Consider the following 22,972-nt stretch of genomic DNA (forward strand, 5'->3'; position numbering starts at 1 on the left):
TCAAGTTTTACAATGTTTATTTCAAAACTGATACATGTATAAAAACGTGTCACTGAAAGACGATAAAATCACTGGGAAGGTATTAAATATGAACTAATCTGCTGAGTAGTGAGAGAAGGATTCATTTTACTGATGGAACGCTGGAAATGAGAGTGCTGGATGGATGCAGCTTCCATGTTCTCCTCCAGCAGCGCCAACAGAGCAGCCTGCAAATCAGAACAACCTTTTTCAATATTCTTACTTATATGTTTTTCTTTAGATTTAAAAAAAAAGAAAAAGAAAGAAAAACAAAATCAACTTGTAAGCGAGCAGGACGTTCGGATACGCTTACCTCCTTACACAGGTTTGCCAGGTCAGCTCCGGAGTAAAGCTCGGTCTTTGCAGCCAGCTCCTCCAGACACACGTGGGAATCCACTGGCATCGACTTTGTGCAAACCTTTAGGATGGCGAGTCGAGCCTTAACATGAAAAACAAAACAAAAACAAGGCACTTTGCGGTTTACCATTCAAAGATAAAATTATCTGCAACTGTTGTGCAGGGCTGTGTAAATACATTGTGGCGTAGTGTTTTTCTCTATGTTAAAAAAGCCAAAATCCCCCCCCAAAAAAGCTTACGAAAGACCTTTAGAAAAAGAAGTATCAATTAAAATGAAAAACGAAACTGAAACAGAGCATGATTAAAATTGAATCCAGAATTTTTGCAAAAATGTAATTTTTTTTTTAAAAGCATCCAGCAACCGTCTTAATGTGCACATAGTGAACATCCAGGGGACTGATGTCACTGGGGTCTGTCTGTAAGGACTGACTGTAATCAGCGGAAGACAAGTTAGAAGCTCATTCTTTGGCTGCAGCCAACGCTACGCTGAATTAGCGGCTCTGAACATATACTGACGCGGAGTCTGAAGCTTTTATTTATCCAGTCCGAATGAGTAAAACTCACACAGAGGGTGGATTCAAACTGCGTTCAGCACCTACAAGTGATCCGCAACACGACTGATGGTCCGCTACCAATCAACTAGGGAGAATCATTATTGGTGGATCTAGCCCCAGTTTGCAGGTTTATTCTAATCAAAAAACTCTCCATTATAACAGCTTAAATATTCGGGAATCCTCCTCGACTCTCACTTACAATGATCATTTATAAATCTTTATTAAAAGGCTGAAACAAACGTTTTATGTTTATTGTAGAAATAGGCCAAATATGGCATTCTGTTTCCAAAACATATCTTTATGCAAGAACGCTTTCCACTCTGTCATCCTGTTGGGTCGCTCACTTTAAAATAAACCCTGGAGGCCATAGCTAGACTCTACAACAGGACTTATAAGATCCAAAATAGACTTTTCATTTGGACCCACCACTGCTCTGCTCAAAGGCCTTCAAGGATCTTTATCGTGCTTCTTTTTAAAGCCTTCCAAAATACACTATAGGCATTTATACGATCAATTATCATCTTTGGCACTACGGAGGACTCATTAGGTATAAAATATTAGTTGTTTTCTGGTGCGTTTTTTTTTTTTTCAACCAGTGAGACAGATGCTTGCCTTCACTGCAACACCACTTCTGCCCATGTGGGGTCACCCTAGAGCCAAAGCAACAAGGCATCAAAAAAGGAGCAGATGCTGTCGCTGTGCAGATTAGGTGCTAAAAGAGCCACTTTGACCCAACTTTGGGGAGAAATTATCACAATCTGCCTCACAGCGCCGCTTATTGGGCGTGTTGTTTACTGGGCACGGTCAAGGTAGGTACTTCCTGGAGGGGGGGGGCGGTAATGGCCGCCCTATGTAGGCCTGTCATGGCCGCTAGCTTTCAAGAACACAGAAGGGCTGCTGCTCAGGGAGGCGAATTCACGAGGATTACTCAGACATGCATGGACCAAGAACATAGCACATAAGGACAAATCCAACATCAAGACTTCTTAGAAAATCCTGCCCTGGCTATCTGATGGACAGTTATCACGGTGGCCTCTTGTTGATGCTGCTTCTCAGGTGAGTGTATCTGTGTGACTGTGTGGGTCTCTGTTAGCTGAGGCTATGATGATGATGTCTGTTTGTGTTTTTTTAGTTATGTACAGCAGGAAGTAATTGTAATTGTACTCAGACAGGCTTGGATTTTTCATCTCTTTCTGTCCTCAAAATTAAAATACATAAATAATTGGGAACAATCGTAGATAAAATCACAGAGAAAAACAGAAATATTTGTACTGTTCATAAACTAAACCCTTCTGTGACACCTTTGTACGCTGAAAAAGGAAATCGTTTTCCACACTAACGGGGGCCCTGTCGTTGTAAATGGTCCAGCAGCTGGAAAACACAACGTTAAGAGGTTTGGAGCAGTTTGAACCGCCCTTTATAAAACCTGCTCGCTATCCAGAGAGGGAAAAAAGACAAACCTGCAGATCAGGAGGTGGGACGTAAATGATGTGGTCCAGCCTGCCGGGCCTAAGCAGGGCGCTGTCTATACAGCTGGGTCGGTTTGTGGCAGCTACCACCATCACATCTTTGTTGCAAACCTCCTGAAAGTCCAGCTGTGAAGAAAGGGGATAAAAAAAAAAAAACAGCTTCTAACCCAAGTCAGGCTGTGCTGATCAGACGCTGTGTGACCTCAGTAACAGGTGACCTCCACATCGGTGCGACTCCGCTCCGCTCCCTCCGCCTGGAGGACCTTCTCTCCTCCTCTCCTCTCCACGGTCTTCAGGCCGACGCCGTCCATCTCATTCAGGAGCACGGACAGCAGCCGGGCCTGCACGCCGTTGGGGGCCCCGTCGTTGGACCGCGAGCCGACCAGCGAGTCGATCTCGTCCAGGAAGAGAAGGCAGGGCGCACACGCGCGGGCCTCCCTGAACAGCTGCGCTGGGAAAAGACGGAGGGGGGTTAGCAGACGCACCAAACGGGAGGGGAAAAAAACGCTCTGGCCGTCCGCGGGGTACCTGAGCTAAAGCTTTCTCTGAGTCTCCCACGTAAGGAGAGTAGAGATCGGCGCCGCTGACGGAGAGGAAGGCACAGCGGGAGGAGGCGGCGGCAGCCTTGACCAGCGTCGTCTTGGCGCATCCTGGAGGCCCGTAGAGGAGCACCCCGCGGGGCCGCCGCAGGCCCAGGCGGACAAACGCCTCCGGGTATCTCATAGGCCACTCTATGCTCTGCGGCGTTTTAAAGAGAGAACGATGAATTTGTTGGAAACGTGTGACCGGGCGTGGACTGCTGCTGAGCGAGCTACCTGTCTCAGTTTGCTTTTGACGTCCTCCAGGCCTCCGATGTGCTCCCAGGGCACCGGGCACAGCTCCGTCCTGCCCAGGCTCCCACGCAGGCAGGAGGGGCCCACCAGCTTCAGGGCCTCCTGGAAGTGCTTCATCTCCACCGCCTGCTGCCCTGAACCCTGCAGGGCAACAATGGCGACACGTCCCATGAGCCAGCAGCTTCTGCGGGGGCTGCTTCCAGGAGCTCTTCTTCACCACGCAGCTTCGCTTTAGCGAGCTTTGCATGCTAATGGTTCCACCCCAACATTTCAGCCAGGCTGAGGCCTTGAGGCCGACAGGGGCCACTCCAGTAACTGGACTCTTTTCATTTCCAGCCGTTCTGTGTTAGATCTGCTGCTGCGTCGGTACGCTGCGTCTCCTTTTTCACCAAACCACTTCACAATTAGACCCTAACGTCTCTTGGTCATATCGTATCGGTGCAAAGCAGATTGCTCCTGAAGTTGTGATGTTCATTTAATAGAAGCCTTGCACACCTAAGTGTTGCAGCTTTATTCTGTTTGAGAGAGAAGAGACTTTCTAGCCACCCTTTCAAATGACGACTGTCCAGGTCAGACCTTTAACACCTCACAAGCAAACTGAGGCCTGCAGAGACTCAGCAGCCTCTCTGAGCATTGCAGTCTGGCCTTGGGTTGGATTTGCTAAAACATCCTCTTCTCTGATGAATTGTAGTTTGTTTTTTTCTGACTGTAGCATGATGGACTTCCCCTTGTTTGAGGATGACCTCACAACCCTGGATTAAAGGGCAGCAACGATCGCCCCTCTCCACTCTGATGCCTTTCCACCTCGGCTGCTGCGGAGGCGGTCGCCCTGACGATAAATTCATCAGGTAGGGTTTGATAGGCAGCTCGCCACATTCACTCCTAAATCCAGCGGAGGCAGCAAGGGCGTATCGAATCTTTGAACAACTGAGCGGCCAGCGGTTGGGAAAAGCTTCTTTTTCCACCACCACTGTCGGTGCTGCACTTTCTGCACTAAAGCGTACGAGTGCTTTCGCTTTAGGAACCTTATAACCCACAAACTCTGCACAACATTCGCATATTTGCATATTTTGCATCATTGCATCTCCATCTAGCATTACAAATGCTGCCGAACTCTTAGTTTTTTAAATGCATTCTTGCACAAATGCCCTTTGCACGATCAAATTCTGCACATACAAATGGTTTTAAAAATACTCACCTGTACACTGTGACTTCTCCTGCATTGTCTATATTTAAGTTGTTTACTTTTAAATCACTGCTGCACCCTATACTATTATTTAATTTTACTGCAATTCACAAGCTGTATGCAACAAAATTTCGTTCTGAACGCACTCTGTGCATACAAAATGACAAATAAAGTTGTCTAAGTCTAAGTCTCTAAGTCTAAAAACCTCACTAATCAAAAGTAGACGCACAGCACAACTCCTCAACAGCCACGTTCCTCAGGAACAACTCAAACACAATCTTCCAGGAGCATATCACCAACTTCCCGTCTCCAGAAGCATCAATAAGTACAAACAGGATTTATCACACTTTGGGAGCAGCATCAGCTTCAGACACAAATCTAAGCCGATCTGAGAATTCTGCCTAAAGAAACTCTTGAGCTGCACTCAGTGTGGCTGCGTTTTACCTTGGCGCTCTCCCTCAAAGCGTGCATGGCGGCCTCCCTGCACAGCGCGCTCAGGTCCGCGCCGACATATCCTGCGGTCATCCGCGCGAGCTCGGCGACGTTGACGGCGGGACACACGGGCGTCCTCTCGCACAGCGCCGACAGGATGGCCCTCCTCTGCAGCGGCGTCGGGGCGCCGATGATCACCTGGGCGGAGAGGACAGGCACGCTCAGCGGCTCGCTTCGCAGGCGCCGGCTGCAGCTCGGGGGGACGCACCTCTCTGTCAAACCTGCCGGGCCGACGCAGCGCCGGGTCCAGGCTGTCGGGCCTGTTGGTGGCTCCCACGACCAGGAAGCGGTCGCCCCGACTCATCCCGTCCATCAGGGTGAGGAGCTGAGCCACCAGCCGGTTCTCCGGCGCGGACGAGCCGCTTCTCCTCGGGAACAGGGAGTCCAGCTCGTCCAGGAACAAGACGCAGGCGCCGCTCTCGGCCGCGGACCGGGCCTGCTGGAACACGGCCCGCAGCGTCTCCTCGCTCTCACCCGGCCGTGACCCTACGACCTGATAGAGAGGATGATGGTTGTTACTCAGCGACATGTTGATGCGCACAGGTGAGGGATTCTCACAAAACCAGGACCTTAAACACACGTTTTTCATGCTGTTGTGCTATTTAGACAACCATTTAACACATTTTCTAACTTAAAAATGGATTATTATTCCCACTTTTGCTTAAATATACATTGAATATCAGAAGTATAACACGTCACCTATAACATTTATTTAAACCTTGTTGATTTGATTTATTAAACCGTCTGAATTTGTGCAGAATATTCACCTTTCTACTGTTCTGCTCTTTTGTAAAAACAAGACAATAAAACGAGCTTATTTGAGCTGGTTAACTAGCTGGCAGCAATCTTCACTTTAAAGTAGCGCTACCTTTATGAGACGGGGTTCTCTGGACCTCGACTGTCCCACGCTCTAGCAAGCTGAGTAAAGTGTAGCCGGCTTCTTTCAGCCAGCTGACCAGCAGTGGGCCGGCCGTGAAGCTGGCTACCCATGCCTTGTTGAGCTCTAAAATATTTACAGCTGTACTTATAGTGAGATTAATTGACAATATTACAGTAAAAATTTAATTAAATGACAACATTCATAAAATTTAAATACCGACATCCAGGGCTGCTCTGTGACTGTGATCTCTGATTTCAGACAAACCTTTTTTTATTCCCACACCGACTCAAACTAGATTTTGCGGCATCAACACGGTGGGATGTAAGGAGAGGATGAAATAAAGTCGAGTTCAGTAAGAAGCCCGGTACTTAAACAACGGCTGTTTGGTCCTTTATTTAATTTGTTTTCATAAAACATGTGAGAAACTAAGCTAGGCCTGTGAAGCAGAGCTTATCTTAAACATCCACGCAGGAACGATTCATTTTCAACAAGATAAACGTTAAGCCACTTGTTTTATTCTGAAAAATATATATATATATAACTTTACAATGTGTAGCTACTTTCTTCCCTGCTTTGCGTGACTACGGTGCAGGGAAACTGTTTCGTAGCTCTTGAAACACGTCATCCCAATAAACACGAGAGGCCCCCTCCTGTGTTCACATGAAGCCCCTACCTCTGGCCCCCGGACCACCACCAGGCCGGCTCCCACCTCCGCCACCACCTTGCGGACCAGCAGCGTCTTCCCGACTCCAGGGGGTCCCACCAGGAGCACGCCTCTAGGGCAGGACACGCCCAGCGAGGTCAGGGTGTGTGGGTAGAGGAGGGGCAGCTGCAGGATCTCCCTCAGGGAGGCCCTCACCTACAGAGGAGCAGACAGACAGCTGATGGAGTCAACCCTGTGGATTACTACAAGAGGGATCCCCCCAGTGGGCTCAGGCTGACCTCCTCCAGTCCTCCCAGGGGTGCTGTGGGCTGGTCCTGCAGCAGACCCCTGTAATGCTGGACCGTCTGGATCTCGGTGATCTCCACGCCGGTTTTGGAGGTGATGACCCCGGCGCTGGCAGAATCTGGACCGATGTCGTCTATGGCAACGTATCTAATATCTGTCTTAAAGGCCTCCAGGTTTACCACGTAGCCCCTGTGGACATAGACGCCCCTCAGCATGTCCCTCACCAGCTCGTGGACAAGGCCAGGAGACGTGTGCTGCTTGAAGTCCGGACTCTGGACGACCACGGCTACTTTGACGCCCCTCAGTTTGGAGCAGGGCGCAGGACTGAGCTGACCCGGGTCCAGGGTCAGGGGAGCGGGGAGGCCGGGGATCAGGCTGGGCGTGACACATTTCGGGTCCACCTGCAGGAAGCCCTCGGCCAGGTCGGCGCGGGGCCAGGCGGCGCACAGGCAGCTCCCCCCGGGAACAGACACCAGCAGCGGGGAGCCCAGCCTCAGACCCAGCGCCGACATCAAAGCCGGACCCAGCCTGCACCTCTGAGAACCCCGGTCCGAGGGCTCCACCGACAGCAGCCTGAGAGGCTGCATTGTCCGTCAGATGGCCGCTGACAGCGAGGTTTAAACGGAGCCAGGAGCCGGGGAGCCTCCGACGCAGCGTGGACTTCAGACACAAAGTACAAAAACAGCATGAGTTAGTGCTGAGAAGAAGCGGGACTGCTGGGAAATACCAGACAGCGCTCCACGCCAAGCTTAGGTACCTTAAATTAACCAAAAACAGTCAGGATCCACCAGCTTTGCATCAACAGCGGCTGATGTTTACTGAACTCACGTTGTCCCCATTAAAAGAAGATGGCCAACAAAAGCCTTTCCCTGCGCGACGCTACCAGAGATGCCGTAAAGTCAAAGCAAAACGCATTCCTCCACATCACGGACAGAATCATAGACATAAAATAAGATTATATATAAATTATATTATATTATGTCTATGGGCAGAATCTCCTCCAGAAACACATGACTGTGCCGCTTCCTCGTCTACCGGAAGTACTCAATCTTCCGCGACGGAAGTTTGTGGATTTGTAGTATTTAATTTTTTCATTTTGTAGTTCTAGTTTGTGTCAGCGGTTCATATTTTTTCTCTCCACATAATTCTTCGCAGTCTTATAAGAGTTTGCTGTTGCTTTTCATATTCACAGCAATTATGATAAAGTTAATCTGTGATTTTCAAAACAAGAGTAAAAAATTGCAAAAAAGTTGTAATTTGCGTTTAAATTGTATTTATTGCTCTACTGCGTTTTCTTTACTTGTATTCAATTGTAACAAATTCTACGAAGTATAAACAGAAAGAGGATATCAAAGTTTCTCCAGGTATGTAAAGATATTTTACAACAATGAAACAGCTCTGATTGTTGTCACAATAAAATTTTGTCCGCAACTAGTATTACATTTTGTTTTGAAAATCTAACTAACTTTAACATAGCTGTTGGGCATGTTTATTTTTTTTTTTATAATTTATAACATTATGACGCACAAATTGCAGCATTCTTACATTTTGGACGTGTTGTGATTACTTGAACAACAAGTGAGTTGCCGTTCTCAAATAATAATAACAGAGGAAAGAAAAAATAAACTGCAAAGGTAGAGAACAAACAAACAAAACAAAAACGTGAGGAGGTCACATTTTTACCCGGCAGATGCCGTCCTGCTCTGGAAATATGTGTGAACTGTTCGCTGATTCACAGTACTCATTAGGAGACCCACAAAATTCATCAAAAACTAAAAGTCAAGCTCACCTGAGCAAAGATCGTCTGCAAAAACTATCGGTTTCGGCTTTTCTATAATAATTTTCCCCCTTTAATTCATGCAGCCACCACCACCAAGCAAGCAAATCTGCTTTCGGTGTTATATTATATGACTACATAATTTTATACCTACCTTTACTTTACATCTAGAGACACTTTAATACCACGCCATTAATTATTGCAAGTAGTCTTCCATTTCCATTAATTATGTAGAACTTTCTTTAAACAGTTTGCAAAGTGAAAGAGATTGAGAAAGGTCATTGTGGTCCAACACCTTGCGGGTTTAATTTTCTCTAGTCCTCTGGCGCCATCTAGTGTCCAAAAAAGAAAATATATCGAAGCTGAAAGTATGTCGAGTCCTTAATTTTGAAATATAAAGCTGGTTTGCCAGTCAAATACCAAATCGAGAGGACGTTTGCATAGTTTGTTATCATTATTGTTCATGACATGTAGCGTTAAGTGATAATGTTTCTACATGATTCCTGACCTTAATACAGCGTTTCATTGGAAGTAGGTCAAACAAGGAGTTTATTATGCTACACGGGTGGCTCTCAGTGATGATGCAGCGTGTCATTAATATATCCAAGCAGGACAGCGGTGATACAGAGTGAAGGTCATTGGGAGGTGTTATCAGTCTTCCAAGTAAAGCTGCCGTCGAGAGACAGTATCATTTACCAGTTCTTAAATCTAGGAGGCAAACCTGAAAAAATGAACCCAACCGTCTCACGGGTCACCAACACGCTGCCCGCTGGCACCAGGTGGCCTGCAAGGACCACGGCAGGCGCCCACCAGCCTGTTCTAAAAATGGCACCACCCACCAGTGAGCTGCAGAGGATGTTTTGTTCCTCTTCCTTTTTAATCCCACTTGCATTTATATAGATTTAAAAATGACAACATTTATACAATTTTTATATGTTTATTTTACTTTCAGTTAAGGTGGACTCTGACTCTTCTAGTTCAAAGGTACCATTGGAGTAGCTCTCGGTTTCAAAAGGTTGGTGACCCCTGCACCATCTCATTTGCCATTTTCACAAACCATGTGATGATTTCATTCACCGACACTGAAAAAAGTGAAACATTTGAATTAACAAAAAAGACTGTTTTCACTTTTTAGATTCCCTCGTCGGATTGCAGGTTGTTATAAAAGACCAGAATAGGCTTTTTCTCTGTCCAAATTGTGAATGGAGTTGTGTGCCTCGATAACCCCACTGAGCCCTTACGTCTCTGTGCCGTCACAATTCCAGATCTCGCGAACTGGAACGTAATATGTAACCAACCCTGGGCCCTGAGAGAGAGAGAGAGAGAGAGAGAGAGAGAGAGAGAGAGACGGAGAGCTGTGTCCTGCAGAGCTGAAATGTCACTCTGCTGTCTGTAGGCCTCGCAGCACAGCCAGCCAGCCTGAGGGTGCGACTGGGGGGAATCGGGGCCTTCTGGAGGGAATCAAAATGTCCTCTGGCATCTGACAGCAGCTGAGGAAGCAGTCTTAACGCAGCACATCTATCCGCTGGCTGGTGTTTGAAGGAGTCTCGGAGCCATGTCGACTCTCCTGCGCTGCATCTCCAGCTCCTGCCTTGTTCTGTCCCAGAGAAGGGCTCATCAGAAGATACTTGGAAGGAGGCATTTCAGGACTTTTCCCGTACTATGGGACCAAAACGCTTCCCGAGGTAGGCGCCGTGCTGGCCGGACACAATCTCGCTTGATTTGCTTCTGCCCTGTGTCCAGTCTAAGGTGTCGGAGCTCAAAGTTTCTTTCTGGCCGGAGAAATAGAGAAACTCCTCAGATCAGAAAAGGCTTTCAGGAGGTTAGGAGAGGTGTTCCCAAAATAGGGAAAGACGCTGTGGAGCAGGCGTGTAGGACGCCGCTAAGCATGTAGGTCAGTTAAAGGTGACACGTGTTGAGTCCTGACCGCCGTCTGGCGGCTTCTCCGCACAGATGTCGTGTTTGTGCGGCAGCTTCGTCGCAGAGAGACACAGACAAGCGTTTGTGGTAGTTTTTTAGGGGTCACCCAGAGCTTTAAAGTGGAAACTCTGAGCGTCTCTGTAGGAGCGGAGGCCTCTCTCTGTGTGTGTGTGTGTGCATGGTGGACCAGAGCCAATCACCTGCTACTTATGTCACCATGGTGGCGAGGTCACCAAGCCATGTATGGACAAAGAAATGTGAAACATGATATTGTTCCCCAGCTACACAATGTCAGCTGCACGCTCACGCTGGCTCTCTAAGCCAAGCGCGTGCAAACATGTGATATTTGGGTCACAACTTTAAATATTCATCCAAACTTGTTTTTCCAAAAAAAACAAAAGAACTAACTAACTGTCCCCTGTTGTGTGTTTGTTTAGGTGTGCCCTACAAAGACTTGGTGGTCGGCGTTCCTAAAGAGACGCTGCTGAATGAACGTCGGGTGGCGTTGTCGCCTGCCGGCGTTCAGGCTCTGGTCAAGCAGGGCTTCAAGGTGCAGGTGGAGAGCGGCGCCGGAGATGAAGCCAAGTTCTCGGACCAGCAGTACAAGGAGGCGGGAGCCACCATCACTGACGTCAAGGGAGCTCTCGGCTCCGATTTGGTCCTCAAGGTTTCACGCGTCCCTTCCTTTGCTCCCCCCCCCCCCCCCCCCCAAACAGTGTCCCCTAACCCGCCTGACACGCCATGATCCACGCCGCCGCTCATGCGTTCCTTTCGTTTTTTTTTCAGGTTCGAGCTCCCAGTTTGAGTGAAGCGGATCTCCTGAAGCCCAAGTCCACCTTGGTGAGCTTCATCTATCCGGCGCAGAACCCAGACCTGATGAAGAAGCTGTCGGACAGGCAGAGCACCGTGCTGGCCATGGACCAGGTGCCCAGAGTTACCATCGCGCAGGGATACGATGCACTCAGCTCCATGGCCAACATCGCCGGGTAAAACAATACTGAGACAAACATGCAGATCTCTGTGTGTACGGATAAACACGTGGAGATGGAGGGTTAGACACTGTTATCACTGCCTGATGATGTGTGCCATGTGCTCAGATAAGAGCATCCGCCCCGCCGTCCGTCTAATGGCTCGAAAAGGCTTGAGAATTATGATAAAACCAAAAGAGTTAAAGTTTTGATACAAAAAGAGGTTTTGGAGGCCCTTATACATCAGTCACATACTGAACTTAAATACTTCACAACTTTGGCGTAAACAGATGGGTACGATTTTCAGCACCTTAGTTACTATGGCAATCAGATACCGATGAGCTACATAAACTATAATTGAAAAATCAAAGGCCAGTAACCCAAATATCGCATCTGGGATACCAAAATATTCAGCAGACTGAATGGGGTCAGTCTGCTGACATACGTTGTAATAAAATATTGATTAGTTTATCTTGGATATTTTATTTTCACCATAAAGACTCGTTGCTGCTGAAAAGTTAAGGTTAGGCACAGAGGGAGTTAAAATGTCACAGATCCTTAGTCACTGTGAACGCTGTTTCTGTTTTCATAAAATTCCCATAAAAAAGGGTTCCAATTATGAAAAAAAGGTAAAAAGATACACTAATAAATAAAAGTTATGCATTTTTTAAATCAACACTAAAATAGACCAACAACCTATTTCCAAACGTATTGGCGTCAAGTTGGTTATTTTACTTAGTTTGACTCTGCAGCTTTAGTTTTTGACATATTTTGACTGTGATTCTAATTGGCTTGCAAATAAAAAAAGCAAAAGAATGAAATCAGAAACTGCTTTTAAACGTATTCGATTAATCTACAGTTTTGGACTCCTGCCTTTTGTCGTATACCTTGAGTTATTTCACAATTTTTTGTTTGCTACATAATTCTACATACTTTTGCCTCATTGTTTTGATGTCTTCAGCTATGTCTCTACTACGTAGAAAGTAACATAAAGTAAAGACTGCTAGTTTACAGCTAGTTTACAGAAAATATAGGAACTTTGTTTTTTGTCACAGTACATGCGGCCTTGTTTTTTATTTTTACTATTTTTGCAGATACAAAGCTGTGGTTCTGGCTGCCAACCACTTCGGCCGGTTCTTTACTGGTCAGATCACGGCGGCAGGAAAAGTACCTCCGGCTAAGGTAACCTGCAGCCGAGTGTTACATCTGAAGGGATGGAGTCTCGTCATCCTTTGGTGTTTTCTTTCACTCGCGCCATAAAAACTGTGGACTGAGTCTGCTCTTAATGTTTCTGCTCCACACAGGTCCTGGTTATTGGAGGGGGAGTGGCTGGTCTAGCAGCAGCGGGGGCAGCCAAGTCAATGGGAGCCATAGTGAGGGGATTTGACACCAGGTATGAGATGAAAGCAAAAGGACACCCTGTGTTTCAGACGGCAGACTAGGTGTTGATGGTTCCTGATTTTGACGATAAGCTGACTGTGAGTTTCCTGTCAGGCCCGCAGCGCTTGAACAGTTCAAGTCCTTTGGGGCAGAGCCTTTGGAAGTGGACATCAAAGAGTCTGGCGAAGGGGTCGGAGGTTACGCAAAGGAGATGTCAAAGGAGTTCATCGAGGCCGAGATGGCCCTGTTCGCCAGGCAATGTAAAGAAGTTGACATTCTCATCAGCACTGCTCTGATCCCAGGTCAGTGACGGTGAAACCTTCTACCATCTTGGTCGTTATCTTTTTGTCTTTAAAGCTAAGATGAATGGTGCACTGTTTCTGCACAGCAATACTCAACCAATCACAGCTCTAAAAGCACACCTTAGAGAGACTTTAGAGAGACTATTTCTTCTTATAACGGCCATCCAAACTCAGGTAGCGCGCTCTTTTCTTTTATTCACTTTGATCTAGGGCTGAACGATTTTGGAAAAGAATCTAATTGCGATTTCTTTTCTTAATATTGCAATTTAATGCGATTTTTTCCCCAGTTTAATTTATCATGTCTTTTTAAACATATACAAACAACAAATCATTTTGTTTCCTCGCTGTGCAGATTAGTTGCTAAAAGACCTGCAGCATCTAAACTCAGAGCAGAAATGATTGTGTTCTGCCTACAACCAAACTTTCAACCAAAATTGCAATTTTGACTTTTCTCTGCGTTAACCACAAGCAACAAAAATGGCGTCTCCGGCGTTTGTAAACAAGGACTATTTAAAACAAGAACTTTCAATAATTCTATTAATCGGAATATTATTCAAGAGAACAGCTTTTAGTTGATTTGGACATCAATCCTTGGTGAACATAAAGTGCAGCCAACAAGCAAGTCTATGTATTAAACTAATTGACCTGTACTTAATGCTGTGTATGATTATATAAACTCTAAAACAAGTAATAAAAATAGATTATCTCACTGCTGCAACTGTCTTCCCTTCCATGTGGAGGCAAACCCACTTTAAACATTTTACCAACACCTAATGGACGTGTCTAATTCCCTAATTGTTACATAGCCAAAAATTGCAGACTCTGCGATTTGGAAATTGCGTTTTTTTAAATCGCGATTACATTGAAAATGCGATTAATTGTTCAGTCCTACTTAGATCCTTGACAGTGGGTTTTATTAAAGCTGCCATTCTTATATTGGGACCTTGCGTACAGCAAGTCTGACCCCAGGCCAGGCCTTCTTGCTACAAGGCTACAGCGCTACCAGCAGTTCTGTCCTGTTTCATATTTCTTATTCGCTTTGGTCAGTGCTGCCATGACTGGCTTAGATTGACCGGTTGAAGGAAAACGCACATCCCCACAGCATGATGCTGCCACCACCATGCCACCTCATGGTGGGTTCAGAGGGGTTTTCGGTGATCGCTTACTGTCACAAATAGTGTTTTGCATTTTTACTTCTATTTTGCGGCACCCGTGGCCTTCGTTTGAACGTGGGCTGACAGGAAATGGGGTTGAGAGAGAGAGAAGGGGAAGACCTGAGGCAAAGGTTTTGGTCCCATCTGACCAGAGCACCTTGATGCTTTCAGTTTGCACATACATGGTTTATGGCAGACCGTACATAGGAGTTTTCTGCCATAAAACTGATTTGTAAGGAGCAGAACTAATTATTGTTCTGTTGACAGATTCCCCCACCTGAGCTGTTGGTCTCTACAACTCCTCCAGGGTTACTATGGGCTTCCTGGCTGCTTCTGATTAAAGCTGTGCTCTCTGTCTCTGTCCAATAATGCTCTTTGTCAAACCTCTGAGGCCTTCACAGAATCACAGCTTTTATACTGAGATTACACTGCAAAAACGGATCTAAAAATAAGCAAAATGTCCTTAAACATAGTGTTTTTGTCCTTGATTTGAGCAGGTAAATAAGATCATCTGCCAATGGAATGAGTATTTTGACCCCTAAATTAAGATAATTAGACATCCTGCACTTGAAATAAGATGATGGAAAGGAATTGTTCCTATTTTAAGTGCAAAAATCTTATTCTATTGGCAGATCATCTTATTTACCTGCTCAAATCAAGGACAGATACACTCATTTTCAGAAAATTGTACTTATTTTTAGTTTGGTTTTTGCAGTGTAAATGGCACCTTTATTTAATACTTAGGTTACTTCCAAAACCTGTATGTTGCATTTTGTTTTACTTTGTGGCGTCAGAATAAAGGGGAAGAAGATAAATGCAAGGTACATTAAAAAAAACATGTCTTTCTTTTTTTTTCTGTTTCCTTGTTACACAAAATAGCCTTTTTTCTTCCCTTCTAGCTGAGTTACATTCAATCTGTTCTTCTCTTCTCAGGCTGAAATGTACCTGGATTTCAAATGATTTACATGCAGTCTGATTCAGTCCACTTCAGTTCAAGTCTAAAACTTTCAGCTTGGTCCAAATTAGCGTAAAAGAGTCGGATTCAGTGCAGTTTGATTCTTCCCGGCAGAAATCTGTTTAACTTGAAGGGCGTCGCATTGTAAGACAAACTGGATTCGGATCGCTCTTCTGTTGTCGCGCAGGGAAAAAGGCTCCTGTTTTAATCAAGAAGGAGTTTGTGGAGTCGATGAAGGACGGCTCTGTGGTGGTGGACCTGGCGGCAGAAACTGGAGGAAACATCGAGACCACCAAGCCAGGAGAGCTCTACGTCTACAAGGTGAGCTTTCTGACAGCGTCTTTTCCTCTAATCCGTTCGCCCCAAATGACTAAGAACATGTTTGTCTTCCTCAACCAGGGGGTGACTCACATCGGATACACCGACCTTCCCAGCCGCATGCCCACCCAGGCCAGCACCCTGTACTCAAACAACATCCTGAAGCTGCTGAAGGCCATCAGCCCAGATAAGGAATACTTTCACTACGAGCACTCGGAGGAATTCGACTATGGAACAATCGGCCATGTCATCCGCGGCACTCTGGTGATGAAGGTTGGTTTTGATTTGCTGTGAAAGTCACCGCTGGCCGCCTTCGCTCCCTCTCTGCATGAGCTATCAGATCTCGTCAAGCCAAGGCTCCGGGACCAAACGAGCACCGAAAACCCAGTTCCAGCTGGGGAAGGCTCGAGCTGGATCCCGGCAAGAAAGTTATAAATATTTCAAAGCATAATTTCCCAGGAATGTTGGTTTGGACGCGATGTTTATGGCGGTGAAATCATGCAAGCTCACCAGGACAGATCGGCTTACTGTCGGTTGGACTAAGCTTGATTCAAGCTAAGGTGAATTTATCCTCAAAAACCACAGCTAACTGGTTGATGATTGCTGTTTGGTTAGCGTAGTCTCCTGTGGAGGACACCCAGCATCCAGTCCAGATGTTCCGACATGCAAATCACATCCAATATCGGTTTCTGTTTTGCTAACATGTAAACTTCGTGGACATTTTACTGGTGGTCACTCTGGTATTTTTTGTCTGTGTGTGTTTTTTTTCCCCCCGCCTCAACAGGAAGGTCACAACATGTTCCCGTCCCCCCTGCCCAAAACCACCCCGCCGGCCCCGGTGAAACAGAAAACCGTGGCAGAGCTGCAGGCTGAAAAAGCTGCAGTAGTTTCCCCTTTTAATCGCACCCTGAGTTCTGCTGGGGTCTACACTGCAGGTCAGACACCAGACGGCAGATTCAGGGAGAAATATTCCTCTGAACATCTGTTGCCGTAGACTTCTTTGCTCCTTTGTTTCGTGAGGAACAGCTTCATGTTGGATTAAGCTTGTGGAGGAGCTGAGCAGAAACAGCAAATAGTTTAAATGTTTAAAGCTCACCACTTATTCCTTTATCTTCTCGAATAAAATACAGTTTTACGGGCATGCTGCTAAAAATAGTTAAAAGAAAAAAGAAAGAAAGAAAAGTGCATTGTGTGTGTTTTAGGTTCCTAAATGTGAAGCTGAACTGCTGTTTCTTTCACAACATGCAAAGCGACTATGTTTGATGTTACAAATCTAAATTCCTGTTTGAACAAATGTTTCTGTACCAATTGTTTAGTTTGCAAAATGGTTCCATGAGTTAGATGTCGTTTGTCCGCTTCAGAAATGTTAAATGGAATAACTGTTTAAAAATGTAATTAAAAATGGCAGCGTTGCCTTTTATAGGAACAGAAAAAGACAAAGATATAAAGAGAAAAGTTTATTTTTTTTAAACATAAGTTTTTGACTTTCTTTTTTCATTTCTAAGAGAAGCTACTTACTTTTACGTAATTTTTCGTGCTTTATTTGTTTATCTATTGCTATTTTCTTCTTAGCGTTGCCCGGATAGTCCAACCATTCGGGACCCTGCCTGCTCGCTTTACGATTTAAACAGATTGATATTTTACATAGTTCACATATACTCAAGATAAATTATGTATCAGCGGGTCATGAAACATTTTTTTCATGCCATTAGAGTTGATTTGAAATCCACGGCAGCACCAGCATAGCAGTGTAACTTCAGTCAATCATGAATAATGCAACATTTAGAAAAGGAAGCCTCAGTTTTTCCTCTCACATGTCTAAACCTCGAGAGAAAGAAAACATTTTCCTCAGGCATGGTCCACAGGAAAAAGCTTTCCCTGCTCTATTTGTCTATTGAATTAGTTGTAGAAATATTTACCCTCATCCACCCAGAAAGGTTGGCAACGATGCCAGGGCTGTGTGTGGTGCAGCAGGAAGACTGCATCAGGATACAGCCGAAGCAGAGAGGAAGGGGAGGAGCATGCACGCAAAGTTTCTGTGATGTCATCATTTCTCAAAAAGCCTCTTTGACCCTGGTATCTATTTCCCCAACATATTGTTTGGAGGTGCCACCAAGGCCCAGATCCTTCCTGCTGCTGAGTCATAAAGTCAGATAAAGAAGTAAATGTCTACAGATGTAGAAAATCAGGAAAGTCCCTGTAAAGATTTTTAGTCCACATTGTTGATTTGGAAAAAAAAAGTAAAAAAATAAATAAAAATAAACCCACAACAAGAACTTACTGTTTATATGAGTGTACCAAATGTGTGTACACATGGCAACCAAAGCATTTTGCACAATTACGCCCGAACAAAGATGATTCTGATTGGTCTTAAGCATTTGAGATTAGGCTGTTACGTAAATACGCAAAAGTCTTTTAGTGTTTCTGTCTTGCAGCCACACTAAAGTTTTAAATCTCACTTCTTGTGTTTTTGTGAAGCTCACCAAAACTGTTTTTATAGTTTTTATAAATGACTATATCACAGCTCCACCATGCCAGCTTTATGTGCGTGCTCCACACCTGCTTTTCTGTTCCTTTGCTCTATGCTCCGGGCAGAGTCACAGCGCCGCATACAGGCGTAGTTACAGGCACTGTGGCGTTTTGGGTCTTTTCTTGCGGTTTCCTTTTGACAAAGACAAATCCGTGAGTCATAGGAAACTTTCAAAGACAACAAACATGAATATTTGCTTTGGAAAAGCTCTCGTGTTTTCGTCTGGACAAGGCCTTTATACTTTGGCTGTACTGATTCTCAATCTGATGCTTGCACTTCTTTTTACAGCATAACTGCGGTGAGGTTTTATGCCGTGTGGATGATTGAATCCTTAAGAGCGCTACAGGATAGTATAAAATCATGAGTAAAATCCATGGCTGCCTGATTCTTTCCTTGGATCAGAACCCCAGATTTATTACCCGTGGTCTCTGAGGGCGTACTTAATTTTAGAACTGGGTTTTGTAAGCCGTTAATCTTGATAAACACAATTTACTGCATTAAACATAAACATGTTCAGCCATGAATGTGCTAAAAGTTTTACAATTTTCAGTTAGAAACAGGAAATGAAAAGAATGACTGATGATGAAAAAGATTCATCTGTTTTGGGTTTAGGAAAAGCAGTTTATCTGGTGGGGGGGGGATCAAAGTTTAAGGAAGACGTGCAGATTTTCATAGAATCATAACAAATCTGCTCCGCTGTGCGTCTTTTTTCACAGGTGTGTCCACCTGTCTGGCTCTGGGCATCATCTCCCCCAACGCCGCCTTCACTCAGATGGTCACGACGTTCGGCTTGGCTGGGATTGTGGGATACCACACCGTGTGGGGGGTGACCCCCGCTCTGCACTCGCCTCTCATGTCTGTCACCAACGCTATCTCAGGTCAGGGGGTCGGCGTACCGTCCGGTTCTTCGGGTGGTTCTCTGCTCGGCTTTTTCACGCTGGCCGCTCTGCCTCTCAGGTCTGACCGCCGTAGGAGGTCTGGTGCTGATGGGCGGAGGTCTCACACCCTCCAGCCTGCCTGAGAGTCTCGCCCTGGCCGCTGCCTTTGTTTCCTCAATCAACATTGCTGGTCTGACAGTCGTCGTGAACATTATGGCAGAGAACATGATTTATTACCTGTTTTAGCTAAATGCGGGTTTGTTTTTGCAGGTGGTTTCCTTATCACCCAGAGAATGCTGGACATGTTCAAACGTCCCACTGATCCACCTGAATACAATTACCTTTATATGATGCCTGCGGCTGCATTTGTTGGAGGATACGGAGCTTCGGTGGCTGCTGGATACAACATAGAACAGGTGATGGGACATTCGTCAACCTTTCTCCCCTTTATTTCCTTCATTACCTGTTGAATTCATGCGGTAAGAGATATATTGGCATTAACATTGGTATCGGCCGATGTTAATCATCTTTTGACATACTGGTGTTGGTCTGATGAGTAAAACTGGGCCAGTATTAACAACCGATGTTTATTTCCATCTAGTTGCCCTTTGTGCCTTTGTTTCAGGAGGGGAAGGGGTTGGTCATGCGGTTTTTGCCGTTTTTAAATTAAGCAGAAATGAAAAAAGCAGTGTGTCTAGGCTATAACCCGTATTTAAAAACTTGTTCACATAGTTTTCAGTCAAAACTTGTACAAAATTTGACCATCACAGAAACATAAATGCATGCAAACACACACATTAGTAAATATCGGTTATCGGACATAACAACAATATTAATATCGGATATCAATATCGGCCCAAATTGTCACATCAGACTCAGACTCAGACTCAGACATACTTTAATAATCCCAGAGGGAAATTTCAAATTAATTACTTCACATTTGAAGAGGTTATTTTTTATTACTAAAGAGTTACATTCAATACGCTACGCATTGACTTTGCGTATTTGATCCATGTAGAGGTGTGGGGAAACACGTGCAACAGTAACATACAAACAATATATACAATGCAGAAAGGGGCTCACGGAAAAATAAATAGTGCTGGACTTAGAAAATGTCGGGATCTGATTCATTCTGGAGCAGTACAAATATTATTCAAAGCAAGAATTTATTTACTTGCACACAGAATCAAGATACCATTTTTTTTAGAGAGAGCTGAGAATATAATTTAAGAGAGGAACTGAATTTAAAAATGCTGTGCATCAGAACAACACTATCTGGTGTTTCATTTTCAGGTCCAACAGATGAATGTAGACAAAGTTAAAACAAGAAGTTTAAAAAACACACAAAGCACACATGTAAAAGCGAATCTAGATGAAGAGCAGCTCTTTTATCCAGCCCCAGTAATGGAACTGAAAAAAATACAATTTGTTGATGTTGTTGTTCTTTTGTGGTTGTGCAGTGCAAAAATCAAGTTTTAATGCAACAGTGTAAATGGAGGAAAAAAAAGGACTAAGTAGTTTTGAAACTGAATCATGTATTTGCGTCAGAACATGTGGATTTATACTTCAATTTATTCCTTTTAAAAATGGCACAAAAAATATGATATTTCTATGAATAGATAAATAAACCCATGGAAGGGAGGCTATGCTCCATTCTATAAATCATGGAATTCAGTTCAACTCGGTTTATTAATATAGCTTCAGTTCACAAAGAGACACTTAAAGAAACTAAATTCAAGCGAACCACACAGACAGATTCCAAGTCAAGTTCAGGTTATTGTTCAAATAGTTTAACCAACAGCAAACCCAGCAGATTGCATTGAGCTGTTTACTTGCAGCATTCACTCCTGCATCAGCAGGCAGCCACGGTGGACAGGTGCTTGCATTGTCGTTGACTTTGCAGCAATCCCTCGTACAGAGTATGCCTGTAGTAACGGTGGAGAGGAAAACTTCCCTTTGAAGGGAAGAAACCTGCAGCAGAACCCGGCTTAGTGTGAACGGCCATCTGCCACGACGACTGGGGGTTTGAGAAGACAGAGCACAGACCCAGAACACAGAATCACTGCTCCAGGAATACTTTCTGTGTGTGAGAAAAGCACAAAGTTAATTTAAGCACAAGCTCCTTCAGCAGCTTTATCTAGGGGAGAAAAACTTTGAGGCCCATAAGTCCAGCAGGAGCTCAGCCAAAGTCCCCAGCAGGATGTTGTCAGGGCTAAACAGAACCCCGGGCAAGATGTAGCTACTACGAAGAGAAAAAACAGAGAAAGAACATGAAGTAATAAGATGAATTTACAGCACATTTTAAAAATATGACATTGAAGAGAATTAGCTATGGCGGCGGAAAATGCTCGCTTCAATAGTGATTTTAAAGATTCATTTCTGAAGTGCTTTACAGGTCTCTGATTAATGTGAAATTTACTCAGTGCAACTTTATTTTTGACACAAACCTGATAAATTGGTTGTTTTTAATCGGAATAAAGACCAAAACAATCAAATAAATATTGAAAGCTTTAAAAACAATGTAAGGATTACCCAATAAGACAAAACACAATCCAACAGTTCAACATGTTTAGCTGTAACCAAATTTCCAATCAAGACAACTGATTCAGTTGGTTTGAATTTCATATCAATAACATAATAAAGTCAAAACAAGTCCAGTTAGGTTTATGTAATAAAGCGCATGCCTACTTATGGTATATCAAGGACTCAAGTCTTCTGTTCTTTTCAGAGATTTCATTAACTGGGCAATTCTTGTACCTTTATTGAACGCTACTCATTTCTTTGTGGTTTTTGGGCTAATTGTTTTCCTGAAAAAATCCAATTGTGATGTCTGCAACCAGAGTTCAGTTATGCTTTTATCTGACCAAGCTGCAGCCGAGTATTTTTGCCGAGTATTGGCTGTTCCAAATGTTCTGCAGCAAACATGAATGTTTTCTTCAGGGGTTGAGCCTTGTAGTGAGCCTGCATAGAGGACAAGGATTTACTATTTGTTTTACATGGAAAAAGTGAACTTGCTGATTCCGGGACCTTGTGAAACTCTCTGCGAGTGACTGATGCTTCTTGGATCTTCTGATCATTCTTTCTGTCTTAAAAAATCTCAAGAGCATACGATTTATTGGGTTGCCCCTGACATATAGTTTGAAATCCGACATCAAAAGGCACATTATATATCTATTTATTGAAAAAACAATATGGATGTTTGAGATGTACTCCACTGTATATTCCGTGACTTGACTGTATTTTGTTTTGCTGCTTCAAATCCCTCAGATGATGTACCTGGGCTCCGGCTTGTGTTGTGTGGGTGCGCTGGCAGGCCTCTCCACCCAGAGCACGTCCCGTTTGGGGAACACCCTGGGCATGATGGGAGTGGCAGGAGGCCTTGCTGCCACCATCGGTGCCCTCAAACCCTCACCAGAGCTCCTGTCCCAGATGTCTTTAGCCATGGCCACTGGGGGGACCCTGGGTATGTGTGTGCCCTGCTGTGTTGCAATATTCTTTCTCTGGCGCTGAAATAGCTCTGGCATTGACTAATATAGTATGGCTGCCCGCTACCTAGGGCACATAGAAAAAGCTTTGCAATCAATGGTTTTACTGGGGAAGATAGATTCAGTCTTTGAAAGGGGTTTCACTCATTATATCACACGTTCTGACAAAGTACAATGGTAATGATATTTTAATCAGATTTTAATCCATTTTAGTTAGCTTTGAACAGCTGGCCTTGTAACAGAAAACAGTAGTTTGCCTCATAATCATGAGCTCTTTTTACATTTTTGATAAGTATTGCCTTCACTTAAAGTGCATGACTGGTCTGCTTCTTGTTTAATCCAGCATGCTGGGACTTTAGATGGTTAGATTAGATTCAACTTTATTGTCATTACACAGTTACAGGTACAAGGCAACGAAATGCAGTTCAGGTCTAACCAGAAGTGCGATAGCAGCAAATGCAGGATAAACAATGGTTCCGTATGTACAGGACATGGGTTATTAATTCAAGTCAATTAAATTTTATTTATATAGCGCCAATTCATGAAACATGTCATCTTGAGGCACTT

At 44.5% G+C, this 22,972-nt stretch overlaps 2 protein-coding genes across 3 annotated transcripts in view; one reads left to right on the plus strand and one right to left on the minus strand.

Annotated features, from left to right (window-relative positions):
- Positions 1-10,073, minus strand: spata5l1 (spermatogenesis associated 5-like 1). Of its 2 annotated transcripts, XM_021323869.2 has the most exons (11): positions 9,757-10,073; positions 6,732-7,398; positions 6,463-6,648; positions 5,118-5,402; positions 4,862-5,047; positions 3,214-3,372; positions 2,927-3,136; positions 2,617-2,844; positions 2,390-2,524; positions 332-457; positions 1-206 (listed from the first exon to the last, which is right to left on the minus strand). In XM_021323869.2, exons 2-11 carry the CDS (start codon positions 7,323-7,325, stop codon positions 69-71), a joined length of 2,247 nt encoding a protein of 748 aa, XP_021179544.2. In that variant the 5' UTR covers positions 7,326-7,398; positions 9,757-10,073; the 3' UTR covers positions 1-68. The 2 variants fall into 2 exon arrangements, with proteins under 2 accessions (XP_021179544.2, XP_035992105.1); XM_036136212.1 differs by lacking the exon at positions 9,757-10,073 and having other exon boundaries at positions 6,732-7,830.
- LOC105936358 (NAD(P) transhydrogenase, mitochondrial) overlaps positions 10,071-22,972 on the plus strand; it is a 21,894-nt gene continuing 8,992 nt past the window's right edge. The window contains exons 1-13 of the mRNA XM_012877149.3: positions 10,071-10,200; positions 10,873-11,102; positions 11,222-11,421; positions 12,498-12,585; positions 12,708-12,796; positions 12,898-13,085; positions 15,382-15,515; positions 15,594-15,785; positions 16,297-16,447; positions 18,759-18,920; positions 19,000-19,110; positions 19,191-19,336; positions 22,188-22,383. Coding sequence (XP_012732603.1) covers positions 10,071-10,200; positions 10,873-11,102; positions 11,222-11,421; positions 12,498-12,585; positions 12,708-12,796; positions 12,898-13,085; positions 15,382-15,515; positions 15,594-15,785; positions 16,297-16,447; positions 18,759-18,920; positions 19,000-19,110; positions 19,191-19,336; positions 22,188-22,383 — 2,017 coding nt within the window. The remainder of the gene's footprint in view (positions 10,201-10,872; positions 11,103-11,221; positions 11,422-12,497; positions 12,586-12,707; positions 12,797-12,897; positions 13,086-15,381; positions 15,516-15,593; positions 15,786-16,296; positions 16,448-18,758; positions 18,921-18,999; positions 19,111-19,190; positions 19,337-22,187; positions 22,384-22,972) is intronic.

The sequence above is a fragment of the Fundulus heteroclitus genome, chromosome 4 (genome assembly GCF_011125445.2).
Source record: "Fundulus heteroclitus isolate FHET01 chromosome 4, MU-UCD_Fhet_4.1, whole genome shotgun sequence".
In the NCBI taxonomy this organism is placed as follows: domain Eukaryota; kingdom Metazoa; phylum Chordata; class Actinopteri; order Cyprinodontiformes; family Fundulidae; genus Fundulus; species Fundulus heteroclitus.